Genomic DNA, 21,966 nt, shown 5'->3' with positions numbered 1-21,966 from the left:
AGGCCTGAAAGGGAAGTTAAGTGTTCAGATTTACCTTTGTGTAAGATCAGTTCAGTTGCAGATTGGAGAATGAATTAGAAGAGGCTAAGGCTCGGGGCAGAGGGACCAGTTAGGCTGAAGTCCTGCTAAGGTAACCAGGGTAGTAGCAGTAGGGACGGAACAAAGCAGATGTGATATATGAGGATTGAAAGTAAAGGCTAAGATGACTGCCAGGCACCTGCTCAGGTAGCCAAGTTGGTCATGTGCCTTTACCCGAGAAAGAGAAAACAGAGAAGGAAGTAGGTTTGGAGGGTGGTGGAAAACGGATTCCATGTAACACAGGTTAAAGTGCCTTTGAAATACCTGAGTATAGGTGACTGGTAGGCAGGTGGGACTCAGATGTCAGGTCTGGGCTAGAGATAAAGATTCAAGAGTCATCAGCATTTGTATGGTAATGGAAGCCACAGGAGAAGATGATATTGTCCAGGGAGAGTATGCAGAGTGAGAAGAGTAGAGAGCCTAGGACTGACCCCGAGGAACACCAATTATAATGGATGGGTAGTGGACGAGAAGGAGACTGAGAAAGATTATTCAGAAAGGTAGGAGTAAACCAGGCGAGAATGGCATGGTAGAAGGGCAGAGGGTACTTACTGAAGAAGGGGAGATGGTCTAGCCTTACCCTCATTCCCCACCCTTTGGCTTAGGCTCTTTACTAAAACGATTCAGAAGCTAAAAAGTAAAATTTCTTATACTGAACGATTTTTACTTTTGTCTCCTCCATTGTATACATTTATTTTAACAAACATTTATTGTTTATTGTATGCCAAGCACTATGCTAACTGTTAGGGATTTAAAGATGATGAAAAATGAATTATCTTTATTTAGGGATGTAGTGGGGAAGGGAATAGTTGGGGCAGAAATTTTTTGGCCATGTTTCTGTGCAACCTGGGATTAGACCAGGCAAGGACTAATAAAACATTTTCTTCTCTCCAGAACAAACAGTTCCAATTAGAAGCCATCTCATGGAATTAGGTCTAACAGCAGCAAAATTTGCTAGAAAACGGGGGAATGTGTCACTTGCAACAAGACTGCTGGCACAGTGTAGTGAGGTTCAGCTGGGAAAGACCACCACTGCACAGGATTTGGTCCAGCATTTTAAAAAACTATCAATTCAAGGTCAAATGGATGAAAAATGGGGGCCTGAACTTGACATTGAAAAAACCAAATTGCTATATACAGCAGGTTAGTGAAATGAATTATGATGAATACACGACTATAATAAAAATCATGTGTGTGAATGTTACTGTGTACGGTGTAAGGCAATAATAGAAAAGTTGACTTTTTTCAACTGTTGCAGAAAATTTGGGTCCTGAAGAGTAAGTTATGTGTAATTGACTTACCTCTGTAATTTGGTGCTTTTAAAAGAGGTAATTTTGTTATTGTTTATTAAAGTAGGAAATGTTTCCAGAGATCATTGATTATCACTGAATTTACAGTATTACTTTATCCTGAAAGAATGTCATTTGTTTGCTTCTAAGGGCTGATGTTTTGATTTTTTTATAGGCCAGTCAACACACGCAATGGAGATGTTGAGTTCCTGCGCCATATCTTTCTGCAAGTCTGCCAAGGCTGAACATGCTGTTGCCAAGTCAATTCTGACATTGGCTAAATGGATCCAGGCAGAATGGAAGGAAATTTCAGGGCAGCTGAAACAGGTTTACAGAGCTCAGCAGCAGCAGAACTTGACAGGTCTTTCTACTTTATCTAAAAACATACTCACTCTAATTGAACTACCATCTGTTAATACAATGGAAGAAGAGTATCCTCGGATTGAGAGCGAATCTACAGGTAGGATTTGTTTGATTAGCTTTAAAATATTAATTTTAGAAGTTATTTCCCCCTATTTTAAAGTTTACAGTGTTAGGCTGGCTATAATTGGCCACAAAAACTGTCTCTGTGGAAATTTAGTGTATTATATTGCCCAGAAGTGACTAAAGCACATTTCTTTAGCATCTGATGTCACTGTGGAAGTCACTGAACTCTGCCGCCCAGGCCATACTTCCCACCTCCCCAGTTAATGGTGCTTTTATGGACCTTGATGTTTTCCCTGGCAGTAAGGTCCTGCCCGTGATATCTAAAATTCTACCTCATGCTAGGAGGAACAACAAAGATACAGAATAGTGGCCTCTGGTCCCGTTGACTGGTGGAGCACAGAAACTACAGAAAGGTTCAAGTTTCACATCCTGACATTAGTGCTAGTAACAGAAGGGTACTCGACAGATAGGGTAGTTAATTCATCCAGTGTTTGAGTGCCTGTTATGGTAGGCACCATTGTCCAGGTTTTACAGATTGGGAGATAACTAACCTTTTTGCTGAAACATGAGAATTTTGTTCATGTCGTTCATTTTGTTGTTGTGAAGCTTAGAATTGTAGTTACTTACATTGGTCTTACTAAGTAATTCTAATCTATGTACTATAGGGGTCTTTATTCACAAGGGATATGTCTTGTGATCATTATAAATCTTCATATTGGCAAGTGGCACTATAGCAGGAGATTTTTTCACTTCTAAACTGGAAATAAAGATATTTACCTCATGAATCTTAGATTGAATGAAATTGTATACTCATCACCTGTCTATTATTTTTGCCAGAATGTTTAAGCTGAATCTAATTGTGCGGAAATGGCCAGTCAAATCCAAAATACAAGACATTCTAGAACACATCTGACACCTGAACTGTTCGTAAAGTTCAGTATCATGAAAGACATTGATGTGTTTTACAGGGTGATAATTTAAGCTTACTTGGGAAGCTGAGTGATTCATTTCAACATATTAGCCTCTTAGAAAAGCATAATACAAATGTGTGCTTTATCAAATTATGTACTGTATAACGTTATAGAACTTATTATTTGCAGATAGTAAAATGCTAAAATGTTAATGGGAATGCCATTAGCAATTTATGAATGTGACATTGTTATTTCTTTCTCCACTATGGCAGTACATATTGGAGTTGGAGAACCTGACTTCATTTTGGGACAGTTGTATCACCTATCTTCAGTACAGGCGCCTGAAGTAGCCAAATCTTGGGCAGCGTTGGCTAGTTGGGCTTACAGGTGGGGCAGAAAGGTGGTTGACAATGCTAGGTATGTATGTTGAAATGTGTAATTTATTTAATGCATTGCAAAATAGAGATTTTTTTTATAAATTTATTTTATTTATTTATTTTTGGCTGCATTGGGTCTTCGTTGCTGCGCGCGGGCTTTCTTTAGTTGCGGTGAGCGGGCTTCTCATTGCAGTGGCTTCTCTTGTTGTGGAGCACGGGCTCTAGGCGTGGGCTTCAGTAATTGTGGCACATGGGCTTAGTAGTTGTGGCTCGTGGGCTCTAGAGTGCAGGCTCAGTAGTTGTGGCACACGGGCTTAGTTGCTCTGCGGCATGTGGGATCTTCCTGGACCAGGGATCAAACCCATGTCCGCTGCATTGGCAGGCGGATTCTTAACCACTGCGCCAGCAGGGAAGCCCACAAACTAGAGATTTAAAATCTCTGCTGACATGGTGAAGTTTCGGTAGCTGAAATACTGATGATTTGTTTTATTTTTATAGTCAGGGAGAAGGTGTTCGTCTGCTGCCTAGAGAAAAATCTGAAGTTCAGAATCTGCTCCCAGACACTATAACCGAAGAAGAAAAAGAGAGAATATATGGTATTCTTGGTCAGGCTGTTTGTCGGCCAGCAGGGATTCAGGCAAGGAAAACATGATACAGTGTTTGGGGGAAATAGTGTCAAGTTCACTGTTATAAATCACATATACTTGATTAAATGTTTTGTTTCAAATGAAATTTTGATAAGATGAAAGTGAGTTAAAGTATTTTTCTAATAAGAATGTGATTTCTTGAGAAATCAAGTCATTTCCTTAGGGTCCTGTTAAAAAAGGCGAAGTTTGTTTTATGTAGATTTCTCTTTTAATTGCTCTTCTGATCAGAAATTCTTAATACTGGCTTGGAAGCTTTTAAAATATGTCAGTGTCTAAGCCCTTCTCCACATGTTCTGGATGGAATGTTTGTGTATGTGTTGGGGATGGGAGGGTTTATTGAAGTTTTACTAGGTGATTCTAAATATACAGCCATAGCTGAAAACCAGCAGACTAGATGGTCTGTAGGATTTACTCCCTCCCCTCTCAAAGTTCTGTGAATTCTAGAACGTTATAACTATTATTTAGTTATAGACTTTAGAAGTTTGCATTTTATTAGCTGAGATAAAACTGTGTTGACTTAGTTCTTGCTCTAGACTTCAGCATACATCAGTGTCTGTCAAAGCTGGTGTTAAGTACATGTGCAGTACTGTAGAGAGAGTAAGATAATTCTCTGCAAGCAGAGTATTATGTTGTAACTCTGAAGCATTTAAATTCCCCAAATCAAAATCTTTGATCTTTGCTAAATGCTTATATTCTTCATCATTAGCTACATTAGTGAGTATATCATAAAGAGAAGTATAGTAACATTGATTTAATATGTATAACACTAAATGTGGAGTATTTTGGTCTTTCATAAATGAGAAAATGCTTGCATATATTAGGAAAATCATGTACCTTTCTCCCTTTTTTAATTTGTGCCCCAAAATAGCAATTTTTTATGCCCTATTTTTCTTCAGGATGAAGATATAACACTTCAGATAACAGAAAGTGAAGATAATGAGGAAGATGACATGGTTGATGTTATCTGGCGTCAGTTAATATCAAGCTGCCCATGGCTTTCAGAACTTGATGAAAGTGCAACAGAAGGAGTTATTAAAGTGTGGAGGAAAGTTGTAGATAGAATCTTCAGCCTGTACAAACTATCTTGCAGTGCATATTTTACTTTCCTTAAACTCAATGCTGGTCAGGTAGGTAGCAAAGTGTTCTGTTAGGAAAGTTTATTTGAAATTTCTAGTAGATGGAAACAGTATTCTGAGTTGTCTTATTTTTTCCTTTTGTTTTTCATCCTTAGATTCCTTTAGATGAAGATGACCCTCGGCTACATTTAAGTCACAGAGCAGAGCAGAGCACGGATGACGTGATTGTGATGGCCACATTGCGATTGCTCAGATTGCTTGTGAAGCATGCTGGAGAGCTTAGGCAGTATCTGGAACATGGCTTGGAAACAACACCTACTGCGCCATGGAGAGGTAATAGTTGAAATAAAATGTTTCAGGAAAAATTATTTCTGGGTAGAATATAATAAGACTGTTGAAAAATAATAGTTCCTTGGACTTCCCTGGAGGTCCAGTGGTTAAGACTCTGCGCTTCCGCTGCAGAGGGGCACGGGTTCAATCGCTGGTCAGGGAACTAAGATCACACATGCCGAGTGGCGTGGCCAAAAAAAAAAAAGTTCCTCTATGTTTACTATTTGAGTGTGTTATGAAATAGCTATATTAGTTCATAGGACACTCTGGACTCCTTGTTATACCACTTCCCTCCCACCTTTCAGAGAAATGGAAGGCTGAGAGGCGGAAGCTTTTTATATACAAAAGGAATTTTGGAGAGAGTGGTAAGAATAAGTTTCAAAAACTTTCATATACCCTTTGAAAAAATTGTCTGTTTCTGCCTTCTTTTACAGGCACTCAGGAAAATATATTTCTTTATAACATTTTTGAATTGCTTAGGATTTTGATTATAGCTCTGTACCCTAACTAAACTTGCAAATCAGGAACTATTGTGTATGGTTCTTTGCTATCACAGGGAGAAATTTGAGGTTTTAGAGCTAATGCTGACATATATCAAGTTTTATCCTTTTGCCTCCACTATGTTGACTGTTTTTAATAACTTTAAAGTATTTTTCTTTCTTATTCTGAAGGAATTATTCCACAACTTTTCTCACGCTTAAACCACCCTGAAGTGTATGTGCGCCAAAGTATTTGTAACCTTCTCTGCCGTGTGGCTCAAGATTCCCCACATCTCATATTGTATCCTGCAATAGTGGGCACCATATCGCTTAGTAGTGAATCACAGGCTTCAGGTAAGGAATTTTAAAATACTGCTACTTTAAGTATAAATGAGTTTGCAAACAACGTTTGTTAGGTAAAATTTTTTGAGCTTTATGTTCCAGAGTTGATAGAGTTTGTAATTTTTCCATAATAATAATAGTAACAATAATAACACCATTTATTGAGTGAGTAACTACCATGTCTGGCAGTAGGATGTGTGCTTTACACGATATCTTCAGTCTCACAGTAACCCACCAAGGCTTGGAGAAATCTCAGGTTCACCGAGCTGAATTAACTGGCAGACAAGGATTGAAAATAAGTTCTGGACTCTGGCTGGGGGAAACACTTTATTTTTTGAGACTCATTTGTTATATTTTCCCCCATTTTTCTTTCTTTCTTTTTTTTTTTTTTTTTTTTTTTTGTGGTACGCGCTTTATGTTCCAGAGTTGATAGAGTTTGTAATTTTTCCATAATAATAATAGTAACAATAATAACACCATTTATTGAGTGAGTAACTACCATGTCTGGCAGTAGGATGTGTGCTTTACACGATATCTTCAGTCTCACAGTAACCCACCAAGGCTTGGAGAAATCTCAGGTTCACCGAGCTGAATTAACTGGCAGACAAGGATTGAAAATAAGTTCTGGACTCTGGCTGGGGGAAACACTTTATTTTTTGAGACTCATTTGTTATATTTTCCCCCATTTTTCTTTCTTTCTTTTTTTTTTTTTTTTTTTTTTTTTGTGGTACGCGGGCCTGTCACTGTTGTGGCCTTACCCGTTGTGGAGCACAGGCTCCGGACGCGCAGGCTCAGCGGCCATGTCTCACGGGCCTAGCTGCTCCGCAGCACGTGGGATCCTCCCAGACCGGGGCACGAACCTGTGTCCCCTGCATCGGCAGGCGGACTCTCAACCACTGCGCCACCAGGGAAGCCCCCCATTTATCTTTTATTAGCTTATAATATTAATAAATATAGAAGCTGAACTTGTAAAAAGGCAAAATATCCATGATCTTTGGTCAGCTTACTGCACAGAAGGCAAAATTAGTTAAATGAGTGCTCTGGGATCAAATACATTATTGATGTTTTCCCTAACTCAACATATGCACATGGGAGAAGTATCCAAATTATACCTTATTCTCCCATTTCACTTTAGGAAATAAATTTTCCTCTGCAATTCCAACTTTACTTGGCAATATTCAAGGAGAAGAATTGCTGGTTTCTGAATGTGAGGGAGGAAGTCCTCCTGCTTCTCAAGATAGCAATAAGGATGAGCCTAAAAGTGGATTGAATGAAGACCAAGCCATGATGCAGGATTGCTACAGCAAAATTGTAGATAAACTGTCCTCTGCAAACCCAACTATGGTGTTACAGGTAAAAAAAGAACAACTCATATGTTCTAAAATAAATTTTTATTGTAACCACCCCCCCCACCCCAAAAAACCCCAAAAAACTCACCTAAAAACTAAACCCATAAAACTGTTAACAGAAATGTTATTCAAGGAGTAAAGCTTTTAAAATAACCAAAATTGGTTTTATAAATCTTTACTGATAGAATCACTGATCAAGGTTCTCTAATTGGATAATGAACAAGATGCACACATTTCACTTGCAATGTCCAGTGTTTGCAGAACTGTGCTGTGTGTAGATTTGTAGATGAGCATATTTGGATGTGCCGTGTGTGCAGGTTCAGATGCTCGTGGCTGAGCTGCGCAGGGTCACTGTTCTCTGGGATGAGCTCTGGTTGGGAGTTCTGTTACAGCAACACATGTATGTCCTGAGACGAATTCAGCAGCTGGAAGATGAGGTGAAGAGAGTCCAGAACAACAATACCTTACGCAAGTATGTTTTCATATACTTACACTCCAAAAACGTAGCTGCCTCTTTTTTTTTTAATGTAAAATACATATAAAGTTTGCCATTTTAACTAATTTTAAGTGTACAATTCAGTTGCATAAGTACATTCACAGTGTTTTGTCCAGTTTCAGAACTTATCCATCATCCCAAACAGCTCCGTACCCATTTAATAGTACTTCCCTTCTCCCCTATCCCCAGCCCCTGGTTACCACTATTTTGCTTTCTGTCTTTATGAATTTGACTATTCTAAGTACCTCGTGTGACTGGTATCATACAGTATTTGTCCTTTTGTGTCTGGTTTATTTCACTTATCATAATGTTTTGAAGGTTCATTCCATGTTGTAGCATGTATCAGAATTTCCTTCCTTTTTATTGCTGAATAACATTCCATCATATGGATATACCACGTTTTATTTATGCACTCATCTGTCAGTGGACACTTGAGTTGCTCTTGTCTTTTGGCTGTTGTAAACAATGCTTCTGTCAGCATTGCTTTACAAATATCTGTTTGAGTCCCTGCTTTTAATTGTGTGTGAGCCAATGGATTTGCTGGGTCAGATAGTAATTCTATGTTTAACTTGTAGAGGAACTGGTAAACTGGGTTCCAATTTCTCCATATCCTTGCCAACATTTGTTATTTTCTGTCTTTTTGATAGTAACATCCTAATGTGTGTGAAATGGTATCTTGTGGCTTTGATTTGCGTTTCTCTAATGACTAATAATGTTGAGCATATTTTCATGTGCTTATTGACCATTTGTATATCTCCTTTGGAGAAGTGTCTATTTGAATCCTTTGCCCATTTTTGAACTGGGTTGTTTTATTGTTGTTGAGTTTTAGGGGCTCTCTAAATATTCTGGATATTAATCCCTTATCATACCATGATTTGCAAATATTTTACCCCTGTTTTATGCATTGTCTTTTTCGCTCTCTTGAGTGAAAAAAATGTCTTTTAAAAAAAATTTATTTCTGGCTGTGTTGGGTCTTTGCTGCACGCGGGCTTTCTCTAGTTGCAGAGAGCAGGGGCTACTCTTCGTTGCGGTGTGCGGGCTTCTCATCACGGTGGCTTGTCTTGTTGTGGAGCGTGGGCTTCAGTAGTTGTGGCACGTGGGCTCAGTAGTTGTGGCACACGGGGTTAGTTGCTCTGTGGCATGTGGGATCTTCCTGGACCAGGGATTGAACCCGTGTGCCCTGCATTGGCAGGCGGATTCTTAACCACTGCGCCACCAGGGAAGTCCAAAAAAATGTCTTTTGATGCACATGATTTTTTAGTTTTGATGTAGCCCAGTTTATCAATTTTTTCTTTTGTTTTCTTCTGAGAGTTTTAAATAAAGCCTTAGCTTTTATATTAAGGTCTTTGATCCATTTTGACTTATTTTTTGACATATAGTAAAAGGTAAGAGTTCAGCTTCATTCTTTTGTAAGCAGATATCCAGCTTTCCCAGCACCACTTGTTGAAAAGAGAAGGCGCCTCTTTTATTTTATATGCTGGATATTTTGCAATGCTGTTTTTAGTCAGTTACTTTGCTAATATTTTATTACTTTATTTTGACTATTCTTTGATGCTGTTTACTTACACTTGACAATTAAATTGTTCCTTGTTTGTATTGAACTCTTTACGTCTTTTTGGTCAGAGAAGAGAAAATTGCAATCATGCGGGAGAAGCACACGGCTTTGATGAAGCCCATTGTGTTTGCTTTGGAGCATGTGAGGAGCATCACGGCGGCCCCTTCAGAAACGCCTCATGAAAAGTGGTTTCAGGATAACTACGGTGATGCAATAGAAAATGCCCTAGAAAAACTGAAGACACCATCAAACCCTGCAAAGCCTGGAAGCAGCTGGATTCCATTTAAAGAGGTACAGAAAAATCTCAAGAATGCTACTGGAGTAGGAAATTCCCTGAGATAAAAAATTTAAGTAAGGGGACTCTTTTTACTTAGAACACAAGAGAACTTTCTAAGCCCATGGAAGGCAGCCAGTGGTCAGTTGCTTGTAAAGAATATAGAGAAAAGTGTTTTCTTCATTTTTGAGAATTTGAGGGTGAGTGGGCCTAGGGTGGCAAACTTTAATCTACTGAGGGTTCACACCAGGGAAGAATATACTGTAAGAAATTAGACAAGGAAGGAGCTGTGGCCTTGAGCTAAATATTGACTGCCTGCTATATTCTTCTCATAAAAGATTAAGAAATTTAGGGCTTCCCTGGTGGCGCAGTGGTTGAGAGTCTGCCTGCCGGTGCAGGGGACACGGGTTCGTGCCCCGGTCTGGGAGGATCCCGCGTGCCGCGGAGTGGCTGGGCCCGTGAGCCATGGCTGCTGGGCCTGCGCGCCCGGAGCCTGTGCTCCGCAATGGGAGAGGCCACAGCGGTGAGAGGCCCGTGTACCGCAAAAATAAATAAATAAATAAATAAATAAATAAATAAAAAGATTAATAAATTTAATCTTGGACCTATGTAGTTTTTCTTGGTGGAGTGGTATTCAGTATTTCTAACAAGACAAAATATTCACATGTAACAACATCAATTTTTTTTTTTTTTTTGTGGTATGCGGGCCTCCCTCTGTTGTGGCCTCTCCCGTTGCGGAGCACAGGCTCTGGACGCACAGGCTCAGCAGCCATGGCTCATGGGCCCAGCCGCTCCGCGGCATGTGGGATCCTCCCAGACTGGGGCGCAAACCCGGTTCCCCTGCATCGGCAGGCGGACGCGCAACCACTGCGCCACCAGGGAAGCCCCCGACATCAATTTTTATAAGGAATTCTTTGACAGCAATTCTGCATAGCCTGTTTGAGGGATGATTAGTGTATTTAAATACTTGAGAATCCTTATCTTTTATGTTTTGGTCCCCTTAATTCTGTATGTTCTTTGGTTTTCATCTGTTTCAGCAATAGCACCACTAGCTGGGGGATCCTGTTTATTTATTTTAAATTTATTTATTTTATTTTTGACTGTGTTGGGTCTTCATTGCGGTGCATGGGCTACTCATTGCAGTGGCTTCTCTTGTTGCAGAGCACAGGCTCTGGGCACGCGGGCTTCAGTAGTTGTGGCACATGGGCTCAGTAGTTGTGACTCACGGGCTTCAGAGCACAGGCTCAGTAGTTGTGGCACACAGGCTTAGTTGCTCCACGGCACGTGGGATCTCCCCTGACCAGGGCTCGAACCCGTGTCCCCTGCATTGGCAGGAGGATTCTTAACCACTAGGCCACCAGGGAAGCCAGGGGGAGCCTATTTAAGCAACTTTGTAGCTTTTTTTCTTATCCCTTCTTTCCCTATCCCTTTCCTATATTTCTCTTAACTGATTTCCTTAACTTTAGTAATGAAAAAACTATTAAAAGATACAGTGTAGAGACGAAAAGTACACCTGACTTTAACTAGTGAATGCAAAGTAGAGGAAACTAGAAGAAATGCTAAATTCAGGGGAAATGCCTTAGAAGCACAAGATAAGAGCACTAACATGAAGGATGAAGTTTATTATGTGTGGCCTAGCCAAAACTTGTTTCCTCATGTTCCAGCAGTAGTTTCTTGCTGCTTTGTATTCTTCTCAGTAAATCAACCAAGAAATCCAGAGGAGGAGACAGGGAGAATACTTTTTTTAAAAATTGAAGTATAGTTGATTTATAATGTGGTGTTACTTTCTGATGTACAGCAAAGTGACTCTTTTATATATATAGATTTACATTCTTTTTCATATTCTTTTCCATTATGGTTTATCCCAGGATATTGAATATAGTTCCTGGTGCTGTACAGTAGGGCCTTGTTGTTTATCCATCCTGTGTATACTAGTTTGTATCTGCTGATCCCAGTCCTTCCCCCACCCCCACCCCCTTCCCGGGGGGAATACTTTTTAAAAACCCCGTGTGTGTGTGTGTGTGTGTGTGTGTAATAAGTCATAGAGAAAAATTTTAGAATTTTTCCCAAGTGTTTGGGACTCGGCGCTATGTCCCTCCATAATTATATCTCCCTTTCCACAACCACTGCTCTGAATTTTCAATTAATCATTACTTACTTTAAAAAAACAGTTTTTATTGATACATATCTAAATGGTATATTGTTTAGCTTCTCCTCTTTTTGAGAGGAGATTATATGAGATTATATTGTATATACATGCATGTGTTTACCACTTCCATAATTGATGGATCAGCATTAGGTTTTTGTTTTTGTTTTTTTTTAATGTCATCCATATTTTGTATACAGCTGAACATTGATAGATTATGGGACAATACCACAGTTTATCCTTTGTCCTGTCAGTGGATACTTGAGGTGTTTCCAGTTGTCTTTTTCCTTTTATGAACAAATGTTGCTAAAGATTGATTTTAAAATTTTCACATGAAAGCAGAGCCCAGAGTTCATTAAATCAGGTGTAGATTATTGAGTTAGCTACAAGTAGAGATACAGCTGTACATGATCCACTCCTGTGAGTTATTAGAAGAGATTGTGTGTTTTTTTGCATACTTAAAGTAGTCAGAGCTCTAAATTGTTACCACATTTTCAGATGGCTTCCTTAAGGGTGTGTCTACCTGACAGCCAGTAGCTGGCTATATCTTTTGCTCTATTGCAAGGACTGAAGTGACTTGTTTGGGCATTGATTGGACATAGCTTAACAGTGGGGAATTTGCTACAAGCCTTGAATTTTGTGATCACAGTAGTGATTTCTTTCCATCTGCTATGATTTCATTGCATATTTGTACAGAGGAGGTGGGAGAGGTCTGAACAAAGTAGAAATCACCTAGAGCATATTGGCACACCAGTGTTTCCCTTCCCAGGATGGCCTAAATATGTAACATCAAATTAAATGTAAGAACTAGACAGGAGGTGTTTGTATTTTAAATTTATCTTTAAGCCAGATTGAATGTAGAAGAAAGTAAGTGTTGTAATGGTATTGTAAACTTTTCCTATCTTAAATATAGATAATGCTGAGTTTGCAACAGAGAGCACAGAAACGTGCAAGTTACATCTTGCGTCTTGAAGAAATCAGCCCGTGGCTGGCTGCCATGACTAACACTGAAATTGCTCTTCCTGGAGAAGTCTCAGCCAGAGACACTGTCACAATCCACAGTGTGGGTGGAACCATCACAATCTTACCTACCAAAACCAAGCCAAAGAAACTTCTCTTTCTCGGATCAGATGGGAAGAGCTATCCTTATCTTTTTAAAGGTGGGATTTAAAAAGAAGAACATTAGTCTGATTATTAACACTGTGTGTGTGTGTGTGTGTGTGTGTGTGTGTGTGTGTGTGTGTGTGAGGATTGTTTTAGGTGAATATCTATATGTCGTGAATAGCCTGGAGTATCCTGTATTTTGATAGAAGTGGTTGGAGGCTGTGTAGTATGATTTTCCATTGCTTCCTCTCTTCTTGCTTATGAACTTATACAAGCAGGGCAACTGAGGTACAGCTGATAGTGCTAGTATCTAATACCTTGTGATTGAATAGAATGTTCTCTAATGCTCTCATTGTGCTTCTTTGGCTGTCAGTTCTTGACTGCTGTTGCTAATTGAGAGGAACACAAAAAAGTGGTATGTTTCCAGTCCCATCCCATTGCACTTCACCCCATCTGGTCACCTACTCTAGCTACTTTAATTTTGTTTCCATAGGATTGGAGGATTTACATCTGGATGAGAGAATAATGCAATTTCTGTCTATTGTAAATACTATGTTTGCTACAATCAATCGCCAGGAAACACCCCGTTTCCATGCTCGACACTATTCTGTAACACCACTAGGAACTCGATCAGGCCTAATCCAGTGGGTGGATGGAGCCACACCCTTATTTGGTCTTTACAAACGATGGCAACAACGGGAAGCTGCCTTACAAGCACAAAAGGTTGATTAAAATTAAAATATGTGCTTTTATTTGAATGTTAATCAACAAGTATATATATTAGTCTGTTCTCTGTTATATGTGACATATTTTTAGTCTTACTGCCCTTGAGGATTTTTCCAAGTTTGGAGTTAATTACTGTGGCATCCTATTTTGTACCCGTGAAATTTATATGATTTAGAACAGCTTTTTAGAATTCATTTTAGCTAAGTATCTGAGTGCTTAGTGTATATAACAGGAGTAGTACTAAGTACTACAGATAAGAAGATAAATTTTTAAACAGTCACAACTTCAGGTTCCAACATCTAGACAAATAAAATGAATCTAATTAGGGTAGGTATGGGAAGGAGCAAGAGTTTGAAAGGCTTCAAATTTCTTTAGGGAGGCATAGGAGACTACAGAACAGTTACTGAGGGGGTAAATTGGAGATGGAATTAGAGAAGGCCTATTTAAATTTTTGTCTAAGGTGTTTCTGAATATCTGTTGTTAATTTTACATTGATTAAGTCATATTGGTGAAGAATGAAATATGTGCAATAAATGAGTGATAAATTTTAAACAGAATTATATGTTACAAAGAAGAATGTAACTTGGATGTTGAGCTTGAATTGAACCTCAAGAAAATATAACAGTAGACAGAGTTTTCAATAAAGTAGTAATACCAAATTAAGAAAATGATATGTAGTTTGTAAGAAAGATGCACAGTCCAGACGACTTGGCTATTTGATGGATGAGATTTAGCTAGCTAAGTAGAGTTCCGCTGAAAAACCAGTTTTTGTGGTATGCGGGCCTTCCCCTGTTGTGGCCTCTCCCGTTGCGGAGCACAGGCTCCGGACGCGCAGGCTCAGCGGCCATGGCTCACGGGCCCAGCCGCTCCGCGGCACGTGGGATCCTCCCAGACCGGGGCGCGAACCCGGTTCCCCTGCATCGGCAGGCGGACGCGCAACCGCTGCGCCACCAGGGAAGCCCGGTTGAAAAACCAGTTTTTAAAATACTGCTTTATATTCAAGGTAATCTTTATCCTTATTTTAAAAAAGTTGATCTTTTCTTTAAAACCTTTTTTTTAAAGGCCCAAGATTCCTACCAAACTCCTCAGAATCCTGGAATTGTACCCCGTCCTAGTGAACTTTATTATAGTAAAATTAGTCCTGCTTTGAAAGCAGTTGGACTTAGTCTGGATGTGTCCCGACGGGATTGGCCTCTTCATGTGATGAAGGCAGTATTAGAAGAGTTAATGGAGGCCACGCCCCCAAATCTCCTTGCTAAAGAGCTTTGGTCATCTTGCACCACCCCTGATGAATGGTGGAGAGTCACACAGGTATGTGTTTTGTTTTAGACTATCATCAGTATTATTGTTTCTTTGCCTGCTTCCTGTCTTGTCTTGTTCACCCTCCTCCTGCCTCCCTCCAGACTTGGTAGTTTGAGACCTGCATTTGAATCTTATATTACATTTATTTTTATGAGCCATGGCCATGACTGTATGAAGGCAGAATGGAGGGGATTATGGATGAAATGAAAAGGAGAATAAAGACTTTAGAAAGGGAAAAACTAGAGAGGCTGAAGAATAGTTGTTTTGTTTTGTTAAATCCTGCGTATTCTGATAATGATGAAGTAGGACCAAGCAGTGTCGTATGCTGCTGCTCAGTGCAGAGGTTCTGTGATCACATGCAGCATCCCTGAGGAATGCTAGCTGTTTGTTTAGAAATAAGGGAGTAGGGTTATGGAGGTTTGTAAAATTTAGAGAATCAAGTCTGTGTTGGAAGGAAATTTGCTAATGATGCTTAACTTGCTCCCCCATCCCCTCTTCTTTAGTCTTATGCCAGATCTACTGCAGTCATGTCTATGGTCGGATACATAATTGGCCTTGGAGATAGACATCTGGATAATGTTCTCATAGATATGACGACTGGAGAGGTTGTTCACATAGATTACAATGTTTGCTTTGAAAAAGGTAAAATTAAAGTGGACTTTTTATATGAGGGTCGAATTTATTTTGGTGAAAGGACAAAAATATAATGATTTATCTTTTCAAGGTAAAAGCCTTAGAGTTCCTGAGAAAGTACCTTTTCGAATGACACAGAACATTGAAACAGCACTGGGTGTAACTGGAGTAGAAGGTGTTTTTAGGCTTTCATGTGAGCAGGTATGTGGGTTTTTTTCTCTTACACCTCTTAGTGTACCTGTTTAAATTAACAAATCCTTTGGAATGAAAAACTACATTTTAATGAGGAAACTTGTGGCAAAACTTAATTAAAAGTCTTCTGAAAACAGGTTCTACACATTATGCGGCGTGGCAGAGAGACTCTGCTGACGCTGCTAGAGGCCTTTGTGTATGACCCCCTGGTGGACTGGACAGCTGGGGGTGAGGCCGGGTTTGCTGGTGCCGTCTATGGTGGAGGGGGCCAGCAGGCCGAGAGCAAGCAGAGCAAGAGAGAGATGGAACGAGAGATCACTCGCAGCCTTTTTTCTTCGAGAGTAGCCGAAATTAAGGTGAGGCCAATGATAATAAGTCATCGTCATGTTTTGGTTAATAGTTAACGTGTCTGGGACTTCCCTGGTGGCATAGTGGTTAAGGCTCTGCCCTCCCAATGCAGGGGGCCCAGGTTCGACCCCTGGTCCGGGAACTAGATCCCACATTCATGCCGCAACTAAGGAGCCTGCCTGCCACAACTAAGACCTGATGCAACCAAAAAAAAAAAATAGTTAACATGTCCAGGGAATTCCCTGGCAGTGCAGTGGTTGGGACTCGGCGCTTTCACTGCCGGGGCCTAGGTTCCAGCCCTGGTCGGGGAACTAAGATCCCGCAAGTTGTGTGGCACGGCCCCCCCCCCCCCCAAAAAAAGTTAACATGTTCATTAAAAAGTTGAGTGAAACTTTTTCTTTTTCTTTTTTTTTAATTAATTAATTTATTTTTGGCTGCATTGGGTCTTCATTACTGTGCACGGGCTTTCTCTAGTTGTGGCGAGCAGGGCTACTCTTCGTTGCGGTGCGTGGGCTTCTCATTGCGGTGGCTTCTCTTGTTGCAGAGCACGGGCTCTAGGCACGTGGGCTTCAGTAGTTGTGGCACATGGGCTCAGTAGTTGTGGCTCGCGGGCTCTAGAGCGCAGGCTCAGTAGTTGTGGCACACGGGCTTGGTTGCTCTGTGGCATGTGGGATCTTCCCGGACCAGGGCTCGAACCCGTGTCCCCTGCATTGGCAGGTGGATTCTTAACCACTGCGCCCCCAGGGAAGTCCAAGAGTGAAACTTTTTCTAAAAATTGGTTTTATACGACTAGTGTATAATACTGAAATGGCAGCGAAGTAAGGCACAGTTTGCTGTGATCTTTCACTAAGAAATGCTCCCATGCAGACACACAGTCACTCTCACACATGGGAGGTCGGTTAATGATTTGAAAAAATTATACCTTTTTGAATAGACAGAAAAGTGTTTATTACCAATGACGATTTTAAGTGTTCTTTACTTGGATAGCCTCCCTCCTTGATTTTAATATCGTGGCAGCCAGTGATGCTAATCTTATTTTGTGTGGTGTGGTGGTAACGGTGTGTTATTGTGGAACTGAGTCTTCATTTATGGCTGTTTGAATTGACCACATTAGTTATCTTTGTAAAAATATGGGTGATGCCATCACACACACACACCCCGGCTTTGTTGAGATTTAAGTAGAGTAACATGTGCAGAATGTCCTTCTAACATGATCCTTCTGACAGATATCATCATATCTCACAGTTGGCCCTATATAAGAATCTTCCTAATAATGTCTTTTTACAGGTGAACTGGTTTAAGAATAGGGATGAGATGCTGGTTGTACTTCCCAAGCTGGACAGCAGTTTAGATGAATACTTGAACTTGCAAGAGCAACTAACAGATGTGGAAAAACTGCAGGGCAAACTGTTGGAAGAAATAGAGTTTCTAGAAGGAGCTGAAGGAGTGGATCATCCTTCTCATACTCTGCAACACAGGTTTAAAACAAGTGTTGAACTCTTATTTCTAAAGATATGCCATTAAGGATAATTTTCGTATTTTTGTGTAAACATTGTCAACTTGAGTTAGAATTATTGCAGCAACTCAAATAAAGCTCTCCCAAGAACTGCAGTTTCAAAGTGTTAATAAAGCAGAATTCACTTAACTTTTCTGCTTTATTATATTTAATTTAAATGTTTGAGTAACTATGGGAGATGGTGGACATGATGGTTAGAACACTGAACTTGGATTCAGAAAAGCTGGGGTTTGGTTTTCTCTCTGCAGTTTGTATCTGAATCCTTATTCATTTGTACAGTGGATCTTGTCTACTTGGCTGAGTTTTTTTGAGCATTAAACTAAAAGTGATCTAAGTGAATGAACCTTGCACAGAGCGGCTGCCCAGCTCAGTGAAGGGTGGTTAAATGTACAAGGGCCAAACACTGCTGGAGACGCTGAGATTACGGAGACCTATCAAGTCTCAGTCTTCCATACTTCAAATAACTCGTAACCCTGGCAAATGTGGTAGAATTTTATTTAAAATGTTTTGAGTGTAGTTAGGGAACTCTGTAGGGTCAGGAAAAACCAGAGAAGGAAAGGACATTTGAGCAGTGCCCTCAAGATTGAAAAGGAGCTTACCAGGCAGTCCAAGTATATAAGCAAAATGTACTTTCAGGGTGATGAAAGTACACAGAAGAAAGAAGAGCAATCAAAAATTTTTCCTTCCATTAGGTATTCTGAACACACTCAACTACAGACTCAGCAAAGAGCTGTTCAGGAAGCAATCCAGGTGAAGCTGAATGAATTTGAACAGTGGATAACACATTATCAGGCTGCATTCAATAATTTAGAAGCAACACAGCTGGCAAGTTTGCTTCAGGAGATAAGCACACAAATGGACCTTGGTATGGGTTGACTTATTTTAGATACACATGTGAGCATGTGGGTTTTGTTGTTGTTGTGTTCTGGTTTGTACTCCCTTTCAGTGACTGCTGATTTGAAATGGTTTCACTGTGATCAATAATTATCTTTTACCCAAAGGTCCTCCAAGCTATGTGCCAGCAACAGCCTTTCTGCAGAATGCTGGCCAGGCCCACTTGATTAGCCAGTGTGAGCAGCTGGAGGGGGAAGTCGGTACCCTCCTGCAGCAGAGGCGCTCGGTGCTGCGAGGCTGTCTGGAGCAGCTGCATCACTATGCAACCGTAGCTCTGCAGTATCCGAAGGCTATATTTCAGAAACATCGAATTGAGCAGTGGAAAACCTGGATGGAAGAGCTCATCTGTAACACCACAGTAGAGCGCTGTCAGGAACTCTACAGGAAGTAAGTTTGATCACTCTCAATTTTCTTTACGTCTCATTGGGACTGGAAGCAAAGTTGTGTTCCTGTTTTTAATTGCATAGTATTTTATTTTTCTGAAAGAAATGGTTGATAGATGGAATTTGAATGGAGTCACTTTTCTGTTGGTTTTAAGAGGGTTTGAGCTCATGTTTTCCTTTAAAAGACAGTGTGTTTTTCCTAATTGATTAAGATGTTTCCCAGTGTAAGCATGGTTGGATCAAGGTAAAGAGAGCTGAATTCAAATATTGATTCTATAGCTCACTAACAAGTTATCTTAGGAAGTTACTTTCGCTTTCGAGACCTTTTCTGTAAAATGGAAATAATGATTTCTACTCTTCAAGGTTTGAAGATCAAATGCAGTATTCCATATTGTCTTTTTTCGTATTTTGTAAGGCGTGAACTTTCTTTACAAGCACCTCTTTCTCTGTTTACAGATATGAAGTGCAATATGCGCCCCAGCCACCCCCAACAGTGTGTCAGTTCATCACTGCCACTGAGATGACCCTGCAGCGGTACGCAACAGACATAAACAGCCGTCTTATTAGACAGGTGGAACGCTTGAAACAGGAAGCTGTCACCGTACCTGTTTGTGAAGATCAGTTGAAAGAAATTGAACGTTGTATCAAAGTTTTCCTTCACGAGAATGGAGAGGAAGGATCTTTGAGTCTAGCAAGTGTTATTATTTCTGCCCTGTGTACCCTCACAAGGTGAGTTAGCTGACCACATAGACCATTTCATTGTCTTGCGAACATTGATGCTTATGGAGAGTTCATGTGTCTTTTGTTTGATCCCAAACTTAAGATATCCTTTTTCTTTCATTAGTCTTGCTCGGTGTAAGACTGCTTTATTTCCTTTCAGATTTTGAGGTATCCCATTTATGTGCGTTTAGCTAAGTCAGTTTCACCATACAAATATTTATCTCATTTTTTAGACGTAACCTAATGATGGAAGGTGCAGCTTCGAGTGCTGGAGAGCAGCTGGTTGATCTGACTTCTCGGGATGGAGCCTGGTTCTTGGAGGAGCTCTGCAGTATGAGTGGAAATGTCACATGCCTTGTTCAGTTACTGAAGCAGTGTCACCTAGTGCCACAAGACTTAGACATTCCTAACCCCATGGAAGCATCTGAGGCAGTTCACTTAGCTAATGGTGTATACACCTCACTTCAGGTGAGTACTTGTAAATTAGCTTGAATTTTAGAAGTTTGTTTTAGGTGTTGAACGTTGTATTTCTCATCTCTGGGTCCGAAAAGTGATTTGACTTCCTCCCTTTTAATGCTGCTTTCTCTAAACTCAGAAAGCATTAAAATATGTTTCTCACATATTTATAGGAATTAAATTCAAATTTCCGGCAAATCATATTTCCAGAAGCACTGAGATGTTTAATGAAAGGAGAATACACACTAGAAAGTATGCTTCATGAACTGGACAGTCTTATTGAGCAGACAACTGATGGTGTTCCTCTGCAGACTCTAGTTGAATCTCTTCAAGCCTATTTAAGAAATGCAGCTATGGGACTTGAGGAAGAAACACATGCTCATTACATCGATGTTGCCAGGCAAGTGAATGCTAAGCTGTGTTCTCTTTTCTTGTGAAAGAGATGGGTAGCCAGATAAAAGTTTTCTGAGTTCTTATTTTACTGTAAGCTTACTTTTAATTTTCAGAGCAGATATATATATATATATATATATATATATGTGTGTGTGTGTGTATGTATAAGCATTTATAAATAATGTCTTTTTAAAAAACCTTTTATTTGGGGGAATTCCCTGGTGATCCAGTGATTAGGACTCTGCGCTTTCAGTGCTGAGGGCGTGGGTTCAATCCCTGGTTGGGAGCTAAGACCCTGCGAGCCTTGAGGCAGGGCCAAAACAAACAAAAAAAAACCCTTTTATTTGGAAATAATTACAGACTCATAGGAAGTTGTGTTAAAAAAAAAAATGTGCAGGGAGGTCTTGTGTACCCTTCATTCCTCCTTCAGTGTAGCATCTTGCATACCTATGGTACAGTAGCAACACCGTGAAATTGACATTGGTACAGTCCACAGAGCTTACTCAGATTTCACCAGTTACATGTGCACCCATTTGTGTGTGTGTGTGTGTGTGTGTGTGTGTGTGTGTAGTTTTATCACATACATATATGTATTCTTTCAGGGCTGTAGTTTCACCATACATGTGCACACACACAAAGTAGAGTGTGGTATTTTTTAAGCCAGCCCTTGGAACTCCATGGAAGCATCTGAGCCAGTTTAGTTAGCTAGTGGAGTATACACCTCATTTCAGATGAACACTTTTAAGTTAGCTTAAGTTTTATAAGTTTGTTTTAGGTATTGAACATTGTATTTCTCGACTCTTAAATCTACGGTAACAGTTTGACTTTGGAACCTGTAGAGGTTGGGCAGTTTCTCCAGCCATGCACTGTACCCAAAGCTAAGCCCTACCCTTTGTGCGTCATGACTCAAGGCCTCTTTTCTTTGGCATTCTGATGTCCAGTTCCCTTCAGAAGGTATAACTGAGAGAGTAGAAATGAATTGACCCACCATACTTCCTCCCATGGGAAAATTCCAAGATACAAGAAAGTAGAGAGACTAGTGTATAATGAACCTCCATTTTACCAACTTCAGTAATTATCTGTACCTGGTTAATCTCTCTCTCTTTTTCTTGCACCTGTTTAATCTTGTTTAAATTGTACTGCTCCAGTAATTTTGAAGCAAATACCTTTTCATTCTTAAACTGCAGGAAGTATATATCTAAAATGTAAACTTACTTAATTTATGGTGCCCTTATTTCACCAAAAAAGGTAACAACTCCTTAATGTTTTCTTTTATGTTGCATTCACAATTTTCCTATTTTCTTGTTTCTTTGTAGTTGTTTTACCATAAAATTTAAAAAATAACTGTAATCAGTATAGCATAAACATAAATGTCAGCTAAATAGTGATTTAGATTATTTGCATAAGAGCTTTATCATAAAATTTCTAACATTATTTTAAAACTTAGATGCTAAATATATACACTTTTCTTCCTCACAAAATTTTAGCCCTTATTTTCCCTTAATATGTAATCTAGATTCCCTT

At 39.9% G+C, this 21,966-nt stretch overlaps 1 protein-coding gene across 3 annotated transcripts in view; it reads left to right on the top strand.

Annotated features, from left to right (window-relative positions):
* Positions 1–21,966, top strand: part of SMG1 (SMG1 nonsense mediated mRNA decay associated PI3K related kinase) — a 100,014-nt gene that overhangs the window by 60,317 nt on the left and 17,731 nt on the right. For all 3 annotated transcript variants that reach the window (XM_024123659.3, XM_024123658.3, XM_007126462.4), the window contains exons 30-51: positions 973–1,221; positions 1,543–1,827; positions 2,977–3,121; positions 3,580–3,718; positions 4,625–4,855; positions 4,960–5,137; positions 5,806–5,967; positions 7,091–7,308; positions 7,622–7,776; positions 9,424–9,646; positions 12,689–12,935; positions 13,373–13,602; positions 14,668–14,916; positions 15,411–15,549; positions 15,632–15,741; positions 15,870–16,088; positions 17,368–17,558; positions 18,289–18,461; positions 18,598–18,877; positions 19,330–19,602; positions 19,827–20,061; positions 20,223–20,449. In XM_024123659.3, the coding sequence (XP_023979427.2) occupies positions 973–1,221; positions 1,543–1,827; positions 2,977–3,121; positions 3,580–3,718; positions 4,625–4,855; positions 4,960–5,137; positions 5,806–5,967; positions 7,091–7,308; positions 7,622–7,776; positions 9,424–9,646; positions 12,689–12,935; positions 13,373–13,602; positions 14,668–14,916; positions 15,411–15,549; positions 15,632–15,741; positions 15,870–16,088; positions 17,368–17,558; positions 18,289–18,461; positions 18,598–18,877; positions 19,330–19,602; positions 19,827–20,061; positions 20,223–20,449 (4,558 nt within the window). The remainder of the gene's footprint in view (positions 1–972; positions 1,222–1,542; positions 1,828–2,976; positions 3,122–3,579; positions 3,719–4,624; positions 4,856–4,959; positions 5,138–5,805; positions 5,968–7,090; positions 7,309–7,621; positions 7,777–9,423; positions 9,647–12,688; positions 12,936–13,372; positions 13,603–14,667; positions 14,917–15,410; positions 15,550–15,631; positions 15,742–15,869; positions 16,089–17,367; positions 17,559–18,288; positions 18,462–18,597; positions 18,878–19,329; positions 19,603–19,826; positions 20,062–20,222; positions 20,450–21,966) is intronic.

This window comes from Physeter macrocephalus, chromosome 14, assembly GCF_002837175.3.
Source record: "Physeter macrocephalus isolate SW-GA chromosome 14, ASM283717v5, whole genome shotgun sequence".
NCBI classification, from domain to species: Eukaryota; Metazoa; Chordata; class Mammalia; order Artiodactyla; family Physeteridae; genus Physeter; species Physeter macrocephalus.
Note: the sequence above shows the minus strand (reverse complement) of the source record. Positions and strands in the feature narration are given on the sequence as shown.